General features: G+C 41.6%; 1 protein-coding gene across 5 annotated transcripts in view; it reads right to left on the bottom strand.

Annotated features, from left to right (window-relative positions):
* Window positions 1-21,574, bottom strand: part of PPP6R2 (protein phosphatase 6 regulatory subunit 2) — a 111,942-nt gene that overhangs the window by 47,754 nt on the left and 42,614 nt on the right. For 4 of the 5 annotated variants that reach the window (XM_076363757.1, XM_076363760.1, XM_076363758.1 and 1 more), the window contains 3 exons: window positions 13,304-13,549; window positions 5,874-6,060; window positions 4,982-5,119 (listed from right to left, as the gene is read on the bottom strand). In XM_076363757.1, coding sequence (XP_076219872.1) covers window positions 4,982-5,119; window positions 5,874-6,060; window positions 13,304-13,530 — 552 coding nt within the window. In that variant the 5' untranslated portion in view covers window positions 13,531-13,549. Of the gene's footprint in view, window positions 1-4,981; window positions 5,120-5,873; window positions 6,061-13,303; window positions 13,550-21,574 lie in introns of those variants that run through there. The other variant, XM_076363761.1, reaches the window with a different exon arrangement.

The following is a 21,574-nucleotide window of genomic DNA, read 5'->3' as shown; positions in this document are numbered from 1 at the left end:
ATTAAACTTTCCTCAGCTGATGACTGATCTTGCAGTAGGACAATTTTTGTTACAAGAGAAAGATATCTGCGTTAGTCTAATCTAGCTCTGGGAGCTACCGTTTCTTTAGGGTGAAGACAGCAGGAAGAATACACCCTTTTTATTCTTGCAGTTTGTTACCCATGAAAGCAACAAAAAAAAGCAGGACAACATGCAGGAGGGTTTTTTCTGTGCTATGATCACTATCCATGTTAGACTGACAAAAAGGGTACATGATACCCTGGCTACAAGCAGTGAAAACTGGAAGATCAGTTCAACCACAGAGGTACTGAGCTTGTGAGGGGTTTTTGCAGAAGCCATGGTCCACCCCTGGGCGCTCTTCACCAGTACCCAGGGAGAAGAGACAGATCCAGCCAGGACAAGCAGACTTCTCTTCAGAATAAGAGGGATCACATTCTCCTGATTACCAAGGAAACCATATCAGGTACGTCGAATGGTGTAACCCACTCTGCAACCCAAAGGTGGGGTTTTGCGGTGAGATCCCAGTGACTCACTGTGCTCCAGCTGAGCCACAGCAGGTTTTCTCCTCCAGACCTGAATCAGGAGGACAGGCTAATTCTCCTCAGTGAAGATTATAAAACAGAAGCTGTACTTTTTGTCACTAAGGCAAGCACGAGAAGATGAAGTGCAGAAGAGATACCGCAATAACTGGATCTGCTTCACATAAATTCCCAGTACTTGCCAGCAAAATCAGATGTGGAGTCTTGTCACAGCAATTGTGCCTCTTTGCATTTTTCTAGGTAAGATTTTATACTAATAACACGCAGACAGAGGACAGACTTCTTTGATGCCATTTATCTCGCTCCAAGAACCAACCCATATCTGAGCTTTCTTGCCGCACAAGAAGTAAATTATTTAAAGTCAATACTATTTCTTTCACAAATCCACAGAGACATTCCAGGATCAAATGACACCAGTCAAAGAGAATATGCTGTCATCCATCTGTATGATGTCAGATTTGTCCAAGGATATCAAAATGTAGGTGGCTGAAAGACAAGCCTGCTGGAAGGACCTCCTTAGAGGTTTCTGATGAAGACTCTTCTAGTATTTTCAATTGTGGGAGTCCAGAAAGAGGGAGGAGACAGGGCTGTAAAGATGCAATGTAGACAACAGATTATTTCACTTACATCGCACCTACCCATGGGGTGCTGAATCTGGAGGCTTCCTTGTACAGTGGTGCTTCTGTCAAACTCAGGACAGAAGTATGGAGAAACAACATGTGCTAGCCAGGTTTTTTCCTGATGGCACAGCTCTCCAAAACAACAAAATCCGAGCTACACAAACAAAGCATTCCTCTGTCATGCATGAACAGAAGGAAATGGATAAAGAATTATCATACTTTCATGTTAACTGTAGGCCCTCAATTACAGATCAAGGGAGAGAAAGGGAAAAAACACCACAAATTATAGTTCTGCAAACAGTTTAAGAACATATAAAATGGCACTGCCACCTTCTCTCTGCTCATACTCATCCACTTATCTTCCGCTCCTTTCTCCTCCCTTATCATCACATGAGCCCATACAAAATAAAAAAACCCAACCCAAACCAAGAAATTGAGCTGGCTGAAAATAATGCTGGAAAAAAATAGAAATAAGAGAGGTGTTTTCAGTTGGATCAATTCCCTAGTCCATGTCACCTTACAACCACATGAACACTTCAGCTGGCAAAGATTCAAGAGGAGCTGGATGGGCAGAACAAGCAGTAAGAAGCTGAAAGCAGGACTGCCTCTTTCTGTGGCAATGCCACCTTACAGCGCTCATGGAATTTCTGGCCCAGCTACACTCGGCACTGGAAGTGAAACACTTGCACTAGGACAGTGAGAACCTCCACCCTAGCTAACATCATCTGAGCAAGGGACAGACAAGGCAACTTCAAGCACACGCTTTAGAAGGTCCATTCGGTAGAAAACAGAGCAGAGAACAGAGCCACCAGCATTGTCCAGCTACCACAGTCTAAGGATCTCTAAAATGGAAGGCCAGAGAATTAGACTCTTGTGCAATTATCGGGGAGTCTCTGATTTACTGAGTCAAAGCGACAATGTGGACACCAAATCCCTAAGGAGAGGTGCTGTGGGACTTGTTATGCAGAATATAATTTTGTTTAACTTAAAGCTTAAGAGATCATCTTCATGAATCTGACACTGTAAAACACTACCTTTCCAGACAGTAAGAAACATATAATGAACCAACTGAAGTTCACAGAAGGATTTTGCCAGCATAGCAATGGCAAGTGGAGAAGTGGTCTTTCCACACCCCTAAGTGATGTACCCTCAACAGCAGCACTTTCTGCTGAAAAACGGTGCTTCTCAAACTTTTCTTGGACATCAAAGTTTTCAGCTTTTGCTAAGTCACACAAATGCAAAGTAGAAGGCATTTTGTTGTTCAGATAACATTCACATTCTACTTGGGAAGTAGCTGCAGTGTAACTTGGAGACCCTGATGTAATGTTAGACCTCCTTAGATACCATCCAGGAGCAGGGTACATCAGTACCAGGGAAACCTTAAAATACTAAGTTTAATTGCTGTCGCTACGTTATCGAAGTAATTGATAAACAACTAACCAAAAATCCATGGCACAGGATGTCTATCCAAAACACTAGCTGCTGTGTGGAGGAAGATGTGCAAATAGGGGAAAAAACCCTGAATGTGGCATTTAAAGACATACTGTAAACGTACAGTGCTGTTAGTGAATTACATTTGCATGCAGGTTCAACATATGGATAGAGCAATCGATCAACTGGAAACTGTTTAACAGAAGATGACAACACATAGAAATTTATAACACAATATATAAGAAGTTAATTAAATGCACACAAATGCAAAAGTGTGGCTCAGATCCGGATCACAAGATAGATGGACTCCACTGTGCTGTTTGATAATGGGTGCACGGCCTTATGGTTACCATCTAATACACTGCTTGACAGACCACGTTCTCCTGAATTTCAGCAGTTAGGAGTGGGACAAGAGTGGCTAAGCAGGAGCGAGATCCTGGGAAGAGCAGCCAACTGCAGCTGTATGAGTTCCCGAAAAATTAATAGTAATACTTTTCCTCTTGCTAGAACTCCAAAGAGCCTGACACCTCTGAGGTGTCCAGCATCCCAAAGAAATATGAAGACTGCTTTGAGACAGCAAACAATTCGCAACCGTTCTAGCTAGTAGCTGACAGACAGTATTTTTTTCCTGATGTGATGAAAAGCTAAAGCAGTCCATGAAGTGTAACTTTTATTGCTAATACCTACCAAAAATCAAGATTGCAAATCAACTTCTCTGGAGACTTAAGTTTCCAAATATATTGCCAAAATTGCTGGTAAGTAGCTGCTCTAAACATTCAATCCCAAATTTCAATATTGCTACTATTTTCTGTTTTTCTGCGGAGAAGTCCTTAAGCCATCAAATTTTTAAATGCTTGGGGATAATACTTATATTAAGACTATTTGGGAAAAAAAAACCCAAACTTCAGGTGCACCTCCAGTGCCACTTGGTATCTTCACTTTGTTTTCATTTTTTCTGACTGTGTGAAATCTTTAACAGGTAGAATTAACCTGATAGGATGGGGTTAAAATATATCCCATCCAGATCTGCCTGTTTATGGATGGTTGGTATTTGGAAACCTGGATATTTGGAAGTTTCCTGGGCAGAAGCCATCCATCCAGGAAAAACATTACTCAGTTAAAATGCCATTTTAACATCAGAAGAAAAAATAATTGCATTTATCTTGGTAATATTATGCTGCGCTATTGCAGTGTCTGTCCTGCACTGGTGAGCCCCAGCCTGGCCCCAGTATCTTGACGGGTCTCACAAGCGCTGAGCAGAGGGGAGCAATCAATCCCTGCCCTCACCCCGCTGGCTGCCCTCAGGCTGTCATGGCCTGGGACGTGGTTGGGCCTTTTCTGCAAAGCTGCTTTCTCTTCCAGTGAATCCTCCATCATCATTATCCTCCGTCAGTCCATCTCTTGAAGGCTTTTCCCTCCCATCTCCTTTCTTGGTATTACTATTTGATGTCTAACTAATTGAATTGCTGACTTTCCTGTCAACAAACGATGACTTTCCTTCCCAAGTGAATGCCCATACAAGTCTCTAAGGATCGATTTGCACCTGTATTTTTTTCCTTCTCTGAAACAGCGTGTGTACTGCACTATGCACCATGAGGCTGAGAGGAGGAATCGAGCAATGGTAATCGTCTGTCATGAGTCTCTGCAAAGAACATTTACCTGCTCAGCTATGGTGTGGTCAATGCTCCGGACACAGAAGACTTAGGCAGTAAAGCTTGCCAAACATAAATCCCGGCGTGGGCTTCAGTGACTCGAATACAGTCTTCCATATGGCACACTGCTCTTCTGGTTTACTGAGAGGAAGCTAAAGTAGGTTTTTTTCCGCCAATCCTGCACATCTGCACACTAAAGGGGGGATGATGAAGCCTCAACCAGACTGGGCTATGAAGGGAGAAAAACTTGTCCTACCTCTAAAGCAAACTAAGCGTCTCAATGAGATATTTTAGAAGGCTGCCTATTAAAGAGGAAGGGGAAGGAGGAGGCATATCATCTCCAAAATCACATACACCCTTGAACACGGCAAGGAATTAAACAAATTACTGTCCCAAATGATCAGCCTAAATTCTGAACACTGGGAAAGATTACAAATTTCCTCTGTCAAAGCTCTAGAGCAAAAACAGCTAGCATAAATAGTTGTTGCTATATGGAAAAATGAGTTGAAAATCCTTTACTGCCAGTGACTCAACCAGGCTTGCTCTGCCATGCAAGCCACAAACAGGCTGACGTACCCAAAGTAACCGACGTGCAGACTCTAGCACTAAGAACAATAGTTTTCAGAAGAGTGGATCCGCTCTCATAATAAATGACAAAAAGAATCCTATTTCTTTACGACACAAACAAACAAAACCCCTTGTTCCCAATCTTGTAAAGAAAAAAAGTAGTAATTCTCACATTCAGTACTTCCTGCCGTAGAGTCGCGGGCTCCACACAGCTGATTAGACGAAGCAGGAGGTCCATCATGGCTGATGTATCTATATGCTTTAGCACCAGGCTAATGAATTTGTCTTTTTTCCTTAAAAATGCAATCACCTAAAAATAAAAGTGTCATCATCAGTTGCTAGTACAACATACAGACATAGCACACAGAACTTCCTATACTTCACTTTCTTGTCTCAACCAACCAATCTTGATGCAAAACAGCTGCTAGGTTAAGAAATTCTCTAGAGAACGAGAGAAGAGTATAACATTCTCATTTCAAGGCAGTACGAAATCAAATCTTTTTAGCTATCTCTTCTTTCCTCTATGCCACAAATAAACCCAAGCCCACAGAAATAAGAGCATCAAGAAGCTGGTGAAGCTGAAGAATTTTTCATTCCGCTACGGCGCTCTGACAGCCTTCATTTAAAAAATCAGTTTTGAACTAGAACACACGTATTCCTAAAACACTGTTCAGCTCATGTTTCCAGCACCCCTTTTACAGGCATGAGACAGGCATTGTTTATGTAATGAGGTGATTCTGGGCAATGATCAAAGGATGCATCAATATGCCGTTGTACAAAAAAAATAAAGCTTTAGCTGTGGCACAGGAATATCCCAGCTACTGCAGATCTGAAACCAAAACTATGCAAAGGTGTCTAAACGAGCCAGCAACTCCCTCAACTGAGGAATTCGAAGAACTTTTCAAAGCCTACATTTCAACTCCAATCTTAAAGAGAACAGCGAGCCGTTTTTCACCTCTAAGAATACAATGAGACCACACGGGTAGCAATGATACTGCCACACAACACAAACAACGTTAGTGAATTAATTTGTGCTTACGTATCAGGACAAATCTAATCACTACCTGTTCCGTTTTTCTTGCAATGAGATTCCCAATAGTCTTACTGAAGAAACTGGCAAGCAAAGGGTTCAAAGGAGGCTCGTGATCCAAGAAGTCATAGAGGATATTCAGCAGAGTTTCATCCCCTCCTAGCTTGTCATTGATCTGCGGCACATCCGAGGTCAGCAGTTCACAGGCTGTGTTTGGATATCTGGAAGGACAGAACCAGAGCAACTAAAGGTGAAATGAAAACTCTCAAGAAAATCTTCCCGTATTAAAGTTATAAAGTAAAGAGTAGGAGGATCGCCCTTCCTGGAGACAGGGGAAAAAAAACCCCACACGAGAAACAAGGCTCATCTACATTAATGGCGCATTTTAAGGAAACACTATTTCCTGTAGCACATCGTGGTTGGTTGGTTGGTGGGTTTTTTTACTACTGAATTATGCACCTCAGCTGCCTTCAAACTACAGTTAGTTCTGATTTTGAAAAGTGATGCTTAATCAGTTTCAATACACTTAAAATCTCTTAAAATCTTTTAACATGAATCCATTTGCACAAATAAAATTAAGCCAAAAATAGAAGGTTGACTTGAAGAATGCATATTTTAGCAGGTTTCTGTAACGTTTCTGAAAAATTATTCTTTCCACTACTGGGGCTGAATTAAAAATGAGCATCATATTCCACACACCACCCCCCCCCAAAATCAAGAGGACTAGAATTTAGAGACAGAACATGAGATCTAATATAAAGTGAGTATATGCTCACTAGCAAATGAGCATACACTATGTACAAGAGCAATTCATACCCAACCTTTTGAGTTTCAATTTTTCAGTAATGTCTACAATCTTCTGTAAAATTAACTTGTTTTTCAGAAAACATTACTGTGCCTGGTTTAGATAATTTTGCTCACTTAAATCAGAATATGAAATTATATTTGACAGCTAACGAAACACTTTTTTCCCCAACCTTGTTTCTTGCTCTTCCAGGTGGCGCTTTTAGAAATAGGTTACATTTATGATCAGAAAAGGTAGTAACATGTTTAAAATTATGTTTATAATTAGACAAAGTCTCAAATATCAAAGTGCATACATACAAACAAATAATCTAAAGTCAACACAAAAAAACCCGCTTTCTGGGGACTGTTAGTTTTGCTAAAAGACTAAGTTTCTTCAGGTTGAGATTCTACAGTAAAAGCCAACTGTAACGTATAGCTACATTGGCACTGTTCTGCAAACATTTCACTGATTCAGTCTCTCCATTACTCATGTAGTGAAGGAATTAAGCAGGGGATGGGAGGCTGTCTTGCATGCACACTACAACACTGAAGTTCATCTAGCTATTTTTTATTTTTTTAAAACCTCATTTCAGTGTTTCATTGTTAGATTGGTATCTTAATTTCATATTCCAGCTACTGTCCATCTCTAAAAAGGGCTTAAGAGAACTCCTTCGAAAAAGACCTACTCACCATCACACTGAGGTTATTGTAGTCAGAAACAGCAGTTCATTAGTGCTGTGAAATTCAACCTAGCACTGAACTTTAACACTATTTTCAGAGTTTCAATGATATATATGATCCTAGAACCAAAAGGCAGCTGGACTTCATTTTTAAACCATGATTTACTCTTATCCCACGAATTGTTTAAAGACTCTGACAGGGCGTGCTCGAGTGGTTCAGCAGTTCTAAGCACAAAGCAGCAATTCTGAACACCAAAACTCCCACTGAGTGCCAGTTCTTATCCACGCTTCCTAAAGTAGTTTTGATTTGTTATCAAGTGATACAGATCAAAAATAAAACATGTCTTTTACAGTTTGAGCGTTTTCTCTCTGTAAGCAGAGCTGGTTATCTTTTTTTTTCCCCAAAAAAAGCAAAGAGAAAGTTTACTATGTATTTTAATAATGGCCAACTAAATTAATAACAACATTAAAAAACCTACAGAATACTCTTGCTGCAAATGTATGTTCATTCTTTAAGTAGTGCATTCACCTTCCAAATAAAAATTGTGCCATTCCATAAGACACAAACCCAACAGATTTCCCACTTTCAGTAATTATGCAAGGTCTATCACTTTTTGTAACTTAGACACAAGCCAACTCCAAAATCAGTATAAAACACTCCTGCAATAATATGACTGTTTGTACAACACAAAGGGAATACCTTTACTTTTGTAGAACAGTGAAGCTGAAACAATATTTCAATACACAGCAAGATTTTTTTTTCCTAGCCTCAGTCTCAAAGGAAAAAAAAAACACGCAGAAAAGAGCTGTGGAAACGGCTAGGTAACTCTCACGTCTCTACCACCTTTGCAGTAAGACCTGTGAGCGTGTAACAGAATCTGGGTTGCAGCATTTATCTGCTGTGGTTTTCTCTCTTAGTTAAAATTATTTAGATTTCTGCTCTAAACCTCATCAACAGAAAATCAAGAAGAAATCTTAACAGAACCTCCCAAACTTGAAATGGGACCCTCTGCTCTGAGCTTTGACACAGCACGTTTCTACACCTGGCAATGTTTCCTAAGCTAATGACCACCTATCAGGGAAGGAAGAGTGGAATTATTGTAGGTCTTTGGAAATTTCAGCTCAGTTCTTGGAGTGGCAAGACAGACACACGGATTGCTGGGAATCATACAAAAGGAACAGATAGGAAAAAATATTGTGTCACTATGTGAATTCACAGCATGCCTGTACCTCAAGTACAGCATGTCTGAGCACGCCATCATATAAAGACATTGATAGGACCATTGTCGGGGACCAGATGCCAGGACAGGAAGATCTTTTCGTTTGATCCCACGTGGCTGTTCTTGGCATTTGCACCTCTTCTGTGAAGAGACCTGCAGCTCTTTCTTCAGCTGACTGTCCACTTGCCTGTTCTTCCCATGGGTTCACCTTAGCTGTACCCAGGAGTTATGTACACGTGGCTTAACTGGCAGGAGGCTCTGCTGACCCTTGGCTCTTTTCGATTCACAGCTCAAGCTGGAGCTTCCTTTCAGCTATCATGCTTTCAAGTGCACCACTCTATGCCTACCCTTACCCTAATAATTGTTACTGGTTTGGTTTCGTTATATTCATTGAATAGAATTTTTATTGTGGAAGAATTTCTACACCTCAACCATCCCAATTTAAGCCTTACTTTACTCATCACAGTTCCATTAGGTTCTTAACAAGGAAAATACTTCTTGCCCTAGTAGTATATAAAGGGTGAAGACAAGCATTACAGGACAACAGGATAACTTTTCCAGTATATACACTGAATTGCTTTGCGTAGAGGCTTGTGCTTTCGATCATGAACACACACACACACACACTTGTATTCACTGTTTATCGAGTATTTCCAGCATACTGCCCTCGAGGACTCCAAAGCCTTCCCAAGATGTAAATGCTAATCTGAAGCCCATCAACATGCGCAGATACCTTAGGCCATCAGTCACTACACAATCAGCACTGATTGTATTTGCTTTATTACTGCTTGCACAGTAACATCGTGAAATCCTTCTACCTTTTAACTAACCTAAGTAATTTTGCATTATCAAGTTTCTACATTTATAATTCATCTCCCCTCTTATTTCATGCGTGAATATATCAAACAGAACAGGACTCAGTAGTGCAAAACCAGAAAGCTGGAATGGGCCATTTTTCCCTCATCTATATTTCTTTTCTTTAAACAGTTATTAATTGATAACAGAACCCTTCTGTTACCCACAACAGCTTGTTTTCAACAGTCTCTGATAAGGGACCTTATCTTTTCAGAACTGTACTTATGCCACATTAGGCATATCACCATTATCCATGTGTTTCACTGAGTCCATCAAACTCAGCTCCTGAACTGAAGCCTGACTTGCCTCTACAAAAGCAGTACTGTGTGATGGCCGAGAGCCTGCATTTAGAGAGGTGTCTATGAATCGTAATGCCATACCATACATTTTTCAATGTGCACAATGCAGAAGCCAGATCTACTGGCTCACAGACCCTTCTTAAGAACTGGTGTTCTATTTGCCACTTCCATTCCACTGGTTTTAAGGTTGACCAGGTGAGCAATTTCATATTTGAATTCCTTTAAATCACTCAGGTGAATACCAGCCAGTCCTAACAATTATTCTACTGATTTTGTTCCACAGGTGCTTCAATTTGAGACAGTTCCTCAGACTATTCCCCGTAAAGACAGACGCCACTTGGGAATCTCCTGAGAAGTCTCTGAAGTGAGCACCAACACAGTTTAATTATATTTTCTGCTGTGGTCTTATCCTCCTTTTTACACTTGGATCACCCATCCGCCCTACACATTCTTGGAGAGGCTTTTGCCTTTAGCAAACTGCTTCTCAAAATCCCTTCGGTCAGTCTCACAGATTAACTAGCCACAACATCCTTTTTCCATATCTGGACACAACTTCCCTTTTGTGAGGATGTACTTTTACCCGTAATGGATTATTTGTTTTTAACCAAGCCAGTTTTCTACATTAGGATTTTTTTTAAATCCTTGTAATACAAGCTCTGCATTTACCATGAGCCACTAAAATGTTTCCAGGCCAGCTGTGAGCTTTTTACCCTTTCACAGTACCATTTACTTCCTAATCAGCCTCCTCATATTTATGTAGTTCCATTCCTAAAAGTTAGAAAAACAAACCCCAAGCCCATGATAATGCTGTTTATATCTTTTTTGTTCCTACGAGGATGTTAAATCTGAGTACGTTATGGTTACTATTACAAAGTGATTTTTACAACAGTTAAATTTCTTAGAGCCCCCAAGGGTATATGAAGAATTGTTTCTCCTTTTTCTGGCTCATTGCTCCATGCAAAAGGCATTCACAATTCCTAAAGATTCATGCACTGTGCCTCCCTGTGATATATATCCTGTCAACAGGGGGATAAATGAAACCTCTCATTATTATAGCACGTTCTGCTCTTGCAGCCTTTACAGACTCCAAGTTTCACACAGTCAGATCTTCACCCTTTCTATTTAGGCACAGCATCCCAACCCATAATAAGGTCTCCATGCTGCAGCTAACTTACCTCACTTGACACTCAGCTCTCTATCCCCTACAGCCCACTCTTGCACTAGCAGAGTCTACTCTGCCTTTCCTGTAAGCTGTACTCTCATTACTGCATGGTCTCAACAGGTTTATGAGACACCCTAGTATGTCAACAAGTTCATTATAAATAGACATTACAGTTCAAATAGTTTATACACTTCTTTGATTGCTACAGGTCTTCATCTAGTCACTTAGTTTTGCATGCTATGCTTAGATGGGGATTTACTGTCAAGTTTTCCTCTCTGCAGTTTCCCTTCTGAACTTCCATCCTACTGACACTTTCTGATGATTCCATTTCCACAGCATGCATCACTCTGAGCTGCATGTCCTTCCAAACCTATCAAGTTTCTCCCCGTTCCAGTTTTTAAGCTTTCATAACCTTTTCTTAAGAGCCAAAAATTGGATTCCATTTGGATTTAGACAGAGTCCATTCTTCCTGCTTAGCCTTTATTTATTCCAAAAGCTTCCCCAGTTCCTAATAAGCTTAAACCCTCTTTCCCCGGTCTCCAGTGCCTCAACAAGCTTTGAAAATGCTTCTCTGTCTGGTCTACGTACGGTACTGGAAGCATTTCCAAAAAAATACTTCATAAAGATCAGTTCTATTTGTCCTGGCAAGCAGGTCACTACGCAGTTCTCGCTGCCATCAAAGACTCGCTTATCTCTCTATGGTGTATAACCACACTTCCCGCCACTATACCTGCTTTTTGAGCAGGCACCTTACGGACCGCTCTTCGAAGAGGAAGAGGCTACAATGCCATCATCTGACAAAGAGAGCAGTGAATGAGACTGTTAACTTAAGGCCTTCCCAACACAAGACTTTCTTCTATCTTGCCAGCACAGGGGACTGCCAACCTGGAGGCTGGCCTCTTCCCACCACTGTCTACCTTAGCCTGTGCCTCCTCATCAGCCAACCTGGCCCTGTGCTGCCTAAACCACACGCTACCTTCAAAAGCTGATGAAAAGGCATATAATCCTGCACGTGAAATTCAAGGACGCCTGGGAGTAAACACTCTCATACTGAGCTTCCCTCTTCCATTTTGGTTTGCATTAAGGATTTGGCTTCTTGAGAAATTTTTGTTTGTCCCCACCTTTCCTTATTCTTAGTCTGTTTGGTTACAACAGGAGAAGGTTTCCACTTCCACCCTTCAGCACACAGCATCAGAGACATAAACCGTCTTCTGACGGCAGCCACAGAAATCTCAAAAAGAACAGGAGTTAAAAATATGGCCTGGTTAACTGAAGTAGTTTTCTGCAGTGATACGGACGATGTATGAATTAGTACTGGCATGGTACTGGAATCCCTCATCCTCTCCTCCAGCAAAATACACCCAGATTCCAGCAAAGGGCCACAAGTCTTGCACTGTTCAATGTTTCCTCTGATCGTTAACTCTTAGTACTAAGGAGAGTATTGCCCACCTTCTTCAATCAGACATTTTGGGTTTGAGTTTGTCTCAGGTTAGCTGTGCAAACAATACGGACAAAGAGCTGCAGTGAGCACAAAGCCAGTCACCCCATGGAAAGCCAGTTATTCTGATATGATACAGGAAATGCAGAAAGGCAAAAGACTGTTGTGTGCCACGTCCCTGGTTTAAACCTGTACAAAACTTGCATCTGTAGGACAACAGTATAAAACTAACACTCGTGGTTCCTTCTGGTAATTCACCTTTTATAGCAGAAGCCTTGCAAAAGCAGTCATCTAATATTCAAAGTTACTACATAATGTATTTCCTGGCATTCACTTACCTGGTAATAGTCACCTAAACCTAGCTGATCAACTCTCTCATCTAATAATAAACCTAAACAATACTACCATTTCTTCTGTGGATTTCAAGCAACAACAGCAATAACCAACACTGATCCACTCCCACAGTGACAAACTCCCCCATTTTTATTTATTTATTTATACACAGAGCAGCCTTTTATTTTTACATAAACTTAACAAAGAAGAACAAGCTTCCCAAATCCAAAACATAAATATTTTCAAGTATACATTTAGTTAAAAATATATAAATACAACTTGATATGAGAACCAAACACATCTAGAGTTCACCACACATTCTTTTGTGGGCTTTACTACTGAAAACCAGTCAAGTTCAGAAATTTATAACTCGGAGCAGAATGCTCTTTGCTTGCAATTTTGATAAAAATGTGCTAAAGGTGTTTTTGAGATACCAATATTTTGCTTGCAAAGTTTTGAACAAACAGCAAGAGATTTTTATTTTCCAGACAAACTCAATGTTAAACCATTAAAAATAAAGAAACAAGCTTCTGAAAATTCACTACAAATAACAAAATGCTGTGACGTATTTCACAACGCTCGAAAGCCTTTCTCCCAAGACTGAAAAGGTTGCATCCATCTCACACCAGAGCATTCCCAACAAGTTCTCTCATTCAGTTTTCTTCATATAGGACAGAAAACAAATACCTACTTGAAGCGGACCTTCTCATCCATATCCACAGGGGGCTCATGTGTGATGAGGTTGACCAGCTCCTCCATGCAGTGCTGCTGGCAAAGGAAGTCCAGCAGCTTGCGGTTCTGAGCCTTGCACTCCTGTAAGATGTCATCTTCATCCATCAGCTCGTGAAGTGTCACATCTTCTTTATCCAGCAGCTTGTCCACATGTGATGTTGTGTTCAAATCAAACTTCCAGAACATGTTGATGGGACACAACTAGCTGTAATGCAAAAGAATGAGTTAATCCTCCATCTCCGCTATTTATTCCTCCTTTGTAATTCTGAGCAGAATACCTTCATACAGCTGCCAGCCAGCTTGTAACACTCAGTTCAATTCCGTAAACAAAATTAACAACTTTTCACACCAGAAAACGAACACGACTTAGATAATAGCTGTGTAATATCAACAATGGACACGATATATGCATGAATTAACTTTAACTGCAAGTAGCTTGAACTAAAAATCAAAGATTACGTTCATACACAGAAATGCTTTGCTGGATTAGAGTCAAGGCTGGTCACAGATAGGGAAACCACGCTACTGCACTGTAAGTAGTTTGCATTAAAGGGTTTGGTTTTTTTTTTTATTTGTATTTCAGAGTCATGCTCATCAGCCAAAACTGCAACAATCAGTGATTTATGTAAGTGGAAGAAAGGCCTCCAATGTATACATAACAGCAAGAGATAAACAGAGAGACCATAATTGGAAAGTATTTAAAACTACTGGACACTGCGAGCGATAACATCATCAGCAAACCTAGAGCCAAACTGCTAATAAATATAAACCTTATGGAACACTAGAATATGCTATTAATCTCATAGACATCATAGAACTGAAAAGCTGTGAGTGGTCTTTTGTGGGGCAGAAGAGTGTATTTTGGTTTTATACATATAAAAGTGTGCGCGCACGTGTGTGTGTGTGTGTGCAATCTGCAGCTGTAAGGTCTGCAGCTCCAGAGCTGGGCACCAGCAGGACCATTAACCTCTCCAGGAGAAGCCGAGCACACGGTGTCAGGAACATACAGAGCAGTTCACTGGACCACACCATTAGTAGAAAGTTCCAAAATTCTGAACTCTAAACTTACTGGGGGAAAAAAATACGGCTTAGAGACTAGTGGTTTATATTACCTACAGGGTGTACGGCTGGGCAGCTAAAATTTGGTCTGTAATGTAACGCCCAAATTCTATTCTTGACCGTTCTAAAACAGACGATACTTGCCAATCTCTGCACACTCACCTCTTAACCAGGGTCCGCACATTTTACTACAGCCTGGGATTGGGACTTACAGGTGTTTACCAATAACAGAAATGGCAAAAGGATACTATAAATCAAAGCTAGAAATAGAAACTGAAGGAATGGCCTCCTTTTCCTACACATTCTGGATCTCAAGTCCTCATAAATACTTACTGAAAGGAAACCCTCCTCACCATCACCTTCCTTCAAAGGAAGTTTCACATGGACATTGTATATTATCCCAACTAAATAATAAAAAAAAATTGATACAGTTCTCTGCCAAAGTGTTAAAACCGAGATACTGCATGTAACAAAGAATGACAAACTATTAAAGACCGACTTGAGCTGGAGCCTAGACCCACAAAAACACAGCAATTGACCTTTCATAAACAGTGATCAAGCCCTGCCCCGGCTGCATTTTTTGCCCCCTCCAAGTCTCCCTGGCAGTGCTCAGGGACCCCCTGCCCAAGCAGGGCTCCCTCAAACCCGCTGGCAATGGCTCAGATCACCCCCTCTGACATCCCCTCTCTGTATCTGCTGCACTTCACAGGAGTCTTCAGCATGACCAGAATCATACGCTGTATTTCAGATGAGGTTTCACTATTGCCATGTTATATTAGTAAGAATATTCCCCTTCAAACAATTTTTGCTAAATATAGAGCATTGCACTTTCTATTACTCATTTTCATCCCACTCCTACCTCTAACGCTTTCTTTCCTTTTTTTGTTATCCTGATTTTTCTCTGTGAGCTCTCTTAATTATCTTTTTCCAGTTAGCTTTCCCAATACACTTCAGCTTTTATAATAGTCATTAATTATATCAAAATAAGACAGTGTTCAGACTATCCCTAAGAAACTCTTCCAGTGGTCTTCCTCTTGCTTAGTATTTTCTCTTATAATTCTGCCCTTTACCATCTCACCTCATGATCTGGCTAATTCACCATGATTCTTCAATGAGCCATAACTTTTCACAATCCTGCTCTGGCTATCATACCAAATATCTTAACGATCTCCACAAAGAAACAAGATTTACTGAATTTCTTTTATTTAGAGTATCAGCTGCCAAAGAAAGAGCTCAGATTAGTTTGACACAATTTAAATTACTGATTTTCATTTCATTTTTCATTGTCGTATTTTTTTACTGTTCCCTACAGGGAGCAAATAAGCAATAATCTTCATTCTTCCCCAGTAACACTTTCAGTATCTTCAGAGAGTACAAGATAACTCCAATTCCTCATGAGTAGACGTTTGTACTTCAAAAAGCAGCTAAGTCATTTAACTATCACAGAATATGAGTACAGCCTTTCATTTCTGGCTCCTGTTTAGTGTTTCGGACTAAATTCTTCCCCAGACACTGCCTCATCCTCACTCAAACCCCATGGCTCTGCTACATGTACAGAAGACTAACGAAAGGAAAAAAACCAGCTTCTGAAGGAAGGAGCCCTGTGCAGAAGAGCCGGTCAACTCCTGGGTCTGTATGCTACGCAGAAGATCAGGTGCAATGAGAGACCATGAAGAGATGGCGTCGTGTTGTAGGCTATGGGGATCAAAGATGGTTTCAAGAAATAAGCAATCATTAATGTTAAAGAAAATAAGAGAATAACTGTTATTCCCCATTGACAAAGGTGGTAAGCATAGCTCAAACAAGATAAACGTTCCGTGTAATGATACCATTAAGCTAAAACACATTTTATAAAATGAAGTAAATTGGATGAGAGATGTCAATGTGCTGCATTCCCAGATTATTTGTATGTAAGCATGTGATTTTGTACAACAGGACCACAACGCTTTTTTTAACCTAACCCACATTACAATTTCCGCAGCAGCAGGAACACTTGCTCCAACCATTCATTTTGCTTTTTCCAGCATCCAAAAATGTTACCAGGCCTGATCTTTTGCCAGTTCCACTGCTTGCATAACTACATCTAAGACAGAATTTTGAAATTATCCTTTTTAAAAAAAACAAACAGAAAACAACACTTTTTTCCTCCAGGAAGGTTTACTGAAGAAGGGGGGCACTGCTTTCCAGTTACCACAGTTGGGCAATTTAAAAGGCTAAAGACCCAAATTTTGTAATTACATGTTTAAATATCTGGGTCCCTTGCAGTGTATCTTTCACACTGATCCTCCAACTGAAGGGTTTATAAGAACTACTAAATGAAACACATTAATAGAAACATTACTTTTTTTATTTATTTTTACCAATTAAGTTATTGACATGCATTTTCTTCCCTACCTCAGTTCCAGGATTCTTCACGTGTGCATGTATGTGTCTAAGGATCTCTTAAAAAAAAAAGATTACCTTACAAAATTAAGGCTATTTTTTTCTTGGAATAGCTCTGTTACCCAGGATATTTGATAACAAATTCTGTGGAGATCCACTCAGCGCTTCAAAATTTGTCACAGGTAACTTTTCTATTTCAGAGAGCTTTTTTCCATGTCAACATAATTCTTTCTTTTAACATCTTTATCTCAGAGATTTAGAAGAAATCAAGAAAATCTTTGCAAGTTTGTCTTTCGTTACACAGCACTGCCGATACGTTGAAGCCCTATTTGAATGTGTTGGCGTTGCAGGACTTGATTATAAAGGGAACATTTAAGCAATGAACTGTAAGGCCATCCAAAGTACAGCCTCCTTACAGCTTTGTCTTCCCGCAGCCCTCCTGTACGCCACGTTTACTCGCTGGCTTTGGACTTTCAGCATTTTGAGGTAGAGCTCACATACACGTTATGGGGATGCATATGGCCTCGAGCCCAGCAGAAACAGAACTGAGATCCTGATCAAGCATCCCATCTAGAAGACCACTTTATACTTACAAAGTTCCATTTAAACATCAGGTGTCAACCACTTCTAGTCAAACCTACAGCACCATGTTTCTTGTAAAGTGACCTATGAACATCAAGGCTACAGGCTTTATTCGTGATGGGCCCAAGCTCAGAGTTACAGGGAGGAAAGTGGGGGGAAGCTGTCCAAAACAAAAGCTTACCCAGACCTCCCCATGGCCCATCCACTGCCACTTCCTAACAATCTTCCAAACTGCCAGGTTAATTAGTTTAGGTTGATCCTAGTCTTTTGGGAACTAGCCCCCCCCCAAAAAAATAGCACAAAATATGGCAGAGAGAAGCAGTTTCTAATTTGAGCTGTTTAAATCAATAGTATATTGAATTTTTTTTTTTAAAAAGTTAACATTTAGCATTACAGCACCAAGCAAGAACTTCTGCATCCATCCATTCAGCTACTGAATATGCACTCAAGTAACTGAATTTCTGAGTTAGGAACAGACATCTGAATTTTCAACCTACGTGACATTTCTGTGACAGTAATGCTGTTTGGCTGTATAGTGTGTTCATTACAAACTGTTCTTCAGATATTTTTAACTAACTATGCTTAGTTATAAATTCACCGAGTAAAAAGCTGGCATAAAAGGCCTTAAATTAAGAATGTTTGGGTGCACAGTTAACCCAAATACATATATATTCCATACATAAATGCGGAATACACACGTAAATCTCACTTTTCAAATTCAAACCCATTACAAATCTGTCAATTCTACAGTTTTTCAAAGCTTTTTATATATCTACAGGAAAAGCTGCCCGATCTCTAGGAGACCCACTGATAAGCTGTCCTTAGGAAAGGAATCCAGCTCTTTTCTCAGCACAGAGCAGGCAGATCCCCCTTCCCAACCTCCTTCTTAAAACAAAGGTTGAGGAGAACTGCTGAGGAGTTTGGCCTCTCACGGTCCTCGCTGGCGGAACCGGGCCTCTGGAAGACACTGATGCAGTTCCCAGTGTCCTGGGACTGGGTGCAGCTGCAGCCAACAGGGAAAGGAGGCTGCCCTGCAGCAGTTGCTCTCCCACCACGTTGCCTGAAGCACATGCAGCAACATGAGACTCTTCCTCTTTGCCCTCACTCCAGCCAAAAAAAGCTCTTTTAGCTACAGTGATCTTATAGGCTACTCAGTAAAATGCAGCAAGTGAGATTTGGAAATGATTGTTCATGGCATACTGAAACCAACAGACAGTTAGGCCAAAGCAGGTGTCCAGGCAACGAAGTGAGGTTTTGTAATCCACCTAACATCTCTGCAAGCTTGAAAGTACAATGATACCACACACAAAAAACCCCAGAGACATACATGACACTTAAGGACCAGCAGAATGAGTCACGACCTACAGGAGCCAGATGAACTGTCCTGGAAGGCCACAAACCAGGCACAAGAGAGACAATATGCTGCTGTAACACTGTCCATAGGGTCTGAACTATGGTGCCTCTGGAAGCAGAGAAGTACAGCAAAGGCTGAACAAGCAGCTCCTAGCACTAGTAAATTCATAGAGTCACAGAATGATTTGGGTTGGAAGGTACCTTTAAAGATTATCTAGTCCAACCCCTCCACCATGGGCAGGGACACCTTCCACTAGATCAGGTTGCTCAAAGCCCCATCCAGCCTGATCTTGAACACTTCCAGGGATGGGGCATCCGCAACTCCTCTGGGCAGCCTGTTCCAGTGTCTCACCATCCTCATCGTAAAAAATTTCTTCCTTCTGTCCAATCTAAACCTGCTCTCTTTCAGTTTAAAACCGTTGCCCCTTCTCCTGTCACTACAGGCCTTGGTGAAAAGTCTCAGTCTTTCTTATAAGTCCCCTTTATACATTGCAAGGCCACAATAAGGTCTCCCTGGAGCCTTCTGTTCTCTGGGCTGAAAATACCCAACTCTCTCAGCCTTTCTTCATAAGAGAGGCGTTCCAGCCCTCTGATCATTTTTGCAGCCTTCTCTGGACCTGCTCCAACAAGTCCATGTCTGTCTTGGGCTGAGGACCCCAGAGCTGGACACAGTACTCCAAGTGGGGTCTCACCAGAGCGGAGTGGAGGGGCAGAATCACCTCCCTCGACCTGCTGGCCACGCTGCTTTGGATGATTGGCCTTCTGGGCTGTGAGAGCATATTACCAGCTCTTGTCCAATTTTTCATCCACCAGTACCCCCAAGTCCTTCTCTGCAGGGCTGCTCTCAATCCATTTATCCCCCAGTCTGTACTGATACTGGGGATTGCCCTGACCCAGGTGCAGGACCTTGCACTTGGCCTTGTTAAACCCCATGAGGTTCACATGGGCCTGCTCCTCAAGCCTGTGAAGGTCCCTCTCAATGGCATCCCTTCCCCTTAGCGAACCAACTGCACCACTGAGCCTAGTGTCATCTGAACTGTGTTCAGTTTTGGGCCCCTCACTACAAGAAGGACATTGAGGTGCTGGAGCGTGTCCAGAGAAGGGCAACGAGGCTGGTGAGGGGTCTGGAGAACAAGTCTGATGAGGAGCGGCTGAGGGAACTGGGACTGTTTAGCCTGGAGAAGAGGAGGCTCAGGGGAGACCTCATCGCTCTCTACAACCACCTGAAAGGAGGTTGTAGCAAGGTGGGGGTCGGTCTCTTCTCCCAGGGAACAAGCGATAGGACAAGAGGAAACGGCCTCAAGTTGCGCCAGGGGAGGTTTAGATTGGACGTAAGGAAAAATTTCTTTACTGAAAGAGTGGTGAAACATTGGAACAGGCTGCCCAGGGAAGTGGTGGAGTCCCCATCCCTGGAGGTATTTAAAAGACGAGTAGATGAGGCACTTAGGGACATGGTTTAGTGGACATGGTGGTGTTGGGTCGACGGTTGGACTCGATGATCTTAGAGGTCTTTTCCAACCTCAATGATTCTATGATTCTATGATCTTCAAACATCGTGAGGGTGCACTCAATCCCACTGTCATTGATGAAGATATTAAATAGTATTGGTCCCAGTATGGACCCTTGAGGGACACCACTTATTACAGGTTTCCACTTGGACACTGAGCTATTGACTGTAACTCTTTGGACTCAACCATCCAGCCAATTTCTTACTCATCTAACAGCCCATCCATCAACCTCATATCTCTCCAATTTAGTGGCCAGAATCTTGTGTGGGACCATATCAAAGGCTTTACAGAAGTCCAGGTAGATGACATTTGTAGCTCTTCCCTTGTCCACTGATACAGTCACTCCATTGTAGAAGGCCACTAGATTAGTCAGGCATGATTTGCCCTTGGTGAAGCTATGTTGGCTGTCTCTAATCACTTCCCTGTCTTTCATATGTGTCTACACCTTCCAGGAGGATCTGCTCCATGATCTTACCAGGCACGGAGGTGAGGCTGACTGGTTGGTAGTTCCCAGGGTCCTCCTTTTTACCCTTTTTAAAAAATGGGTGTGATGTTTCTCTTTTTCCAGTCACTGGGGACTTCACCTGACTACCGTGACTTTTCAAATATGACGGAGAGTGGCTTGGCAACTACATCAGCCAATTTCCTCAGGATCCTGGGATGGAGCTTGTTGGGTCCCATGTATGTTGCTCAGGTGGTCTCAAACCTGATCCTCCCTTACAGTGGGAGGGACTGCCTTGAGGTTCAGGGGCTTGAGAGATGTAGGAAGAGCGACTACCATTGAAAACTGAGGCAGAGAAATTGTTGAGTACCCCAGTCTTCTCCATGTCAGACATGACATGTCTCCAGTGTCAGACATGTCCACTGTCTCCACCCCAGTTCTCCTGTCTTATTTATTGGGGGAGGGGGGGCAGCTGTGGACTTTATTTAATCTTCCTTTTCTGGCCAATATACCTGTAGAGGCCCTTCTTATTATTCTTCACATCCCTTGCCAATTCATTGACACTTTGCAGACTTGGATGGTCCAGAAGAACTTCCCACATGAACATCAACGTATCCAACACCAGGATGCTTGCAGCCGATGGTGGGGACAATGTCACACCGTTACCCGTACCCAGACAGCATCAATAAGACAGAAGAGGGGAGCTCTTGATGAAACCCAGCTATCCTGTTTGTAGAAGCAGCAGGATATGTACACATACATAAATGCATGCGTACAACACACGTGCTGATTTCAGTATGCATATTTTTGCATGAAGCACATGCAGTCTTCTACAATATACAACATAACTGCTGAAGCACATGAAAATATATTGAAAAAAAAACAGGACAGAGGGCCAGAAAAA

This window comes from Aptenodytes patagonicus, unplaced genomic scaffold (assembly GCF_965638725.1).
Source record: "Aptenodytes patagonicus unplaced genomic scaffold, bAptPat1.pri.cur scaffold_86, whole genome shotgun sequence".
NCBI classification, from domain to species: domain Eukaryota; kingdom Metazoa; phylum Chordata; class Aves; order Sphenisciformes; family Spheniscidae; genus Aptenodytes; species Aptenodytes patagonicus.
The sequence above is the reverse complement of the archived record's forward strand: the minus strand, read 5'-3'. Positions and strand labels throughout refer to the sequence as shown.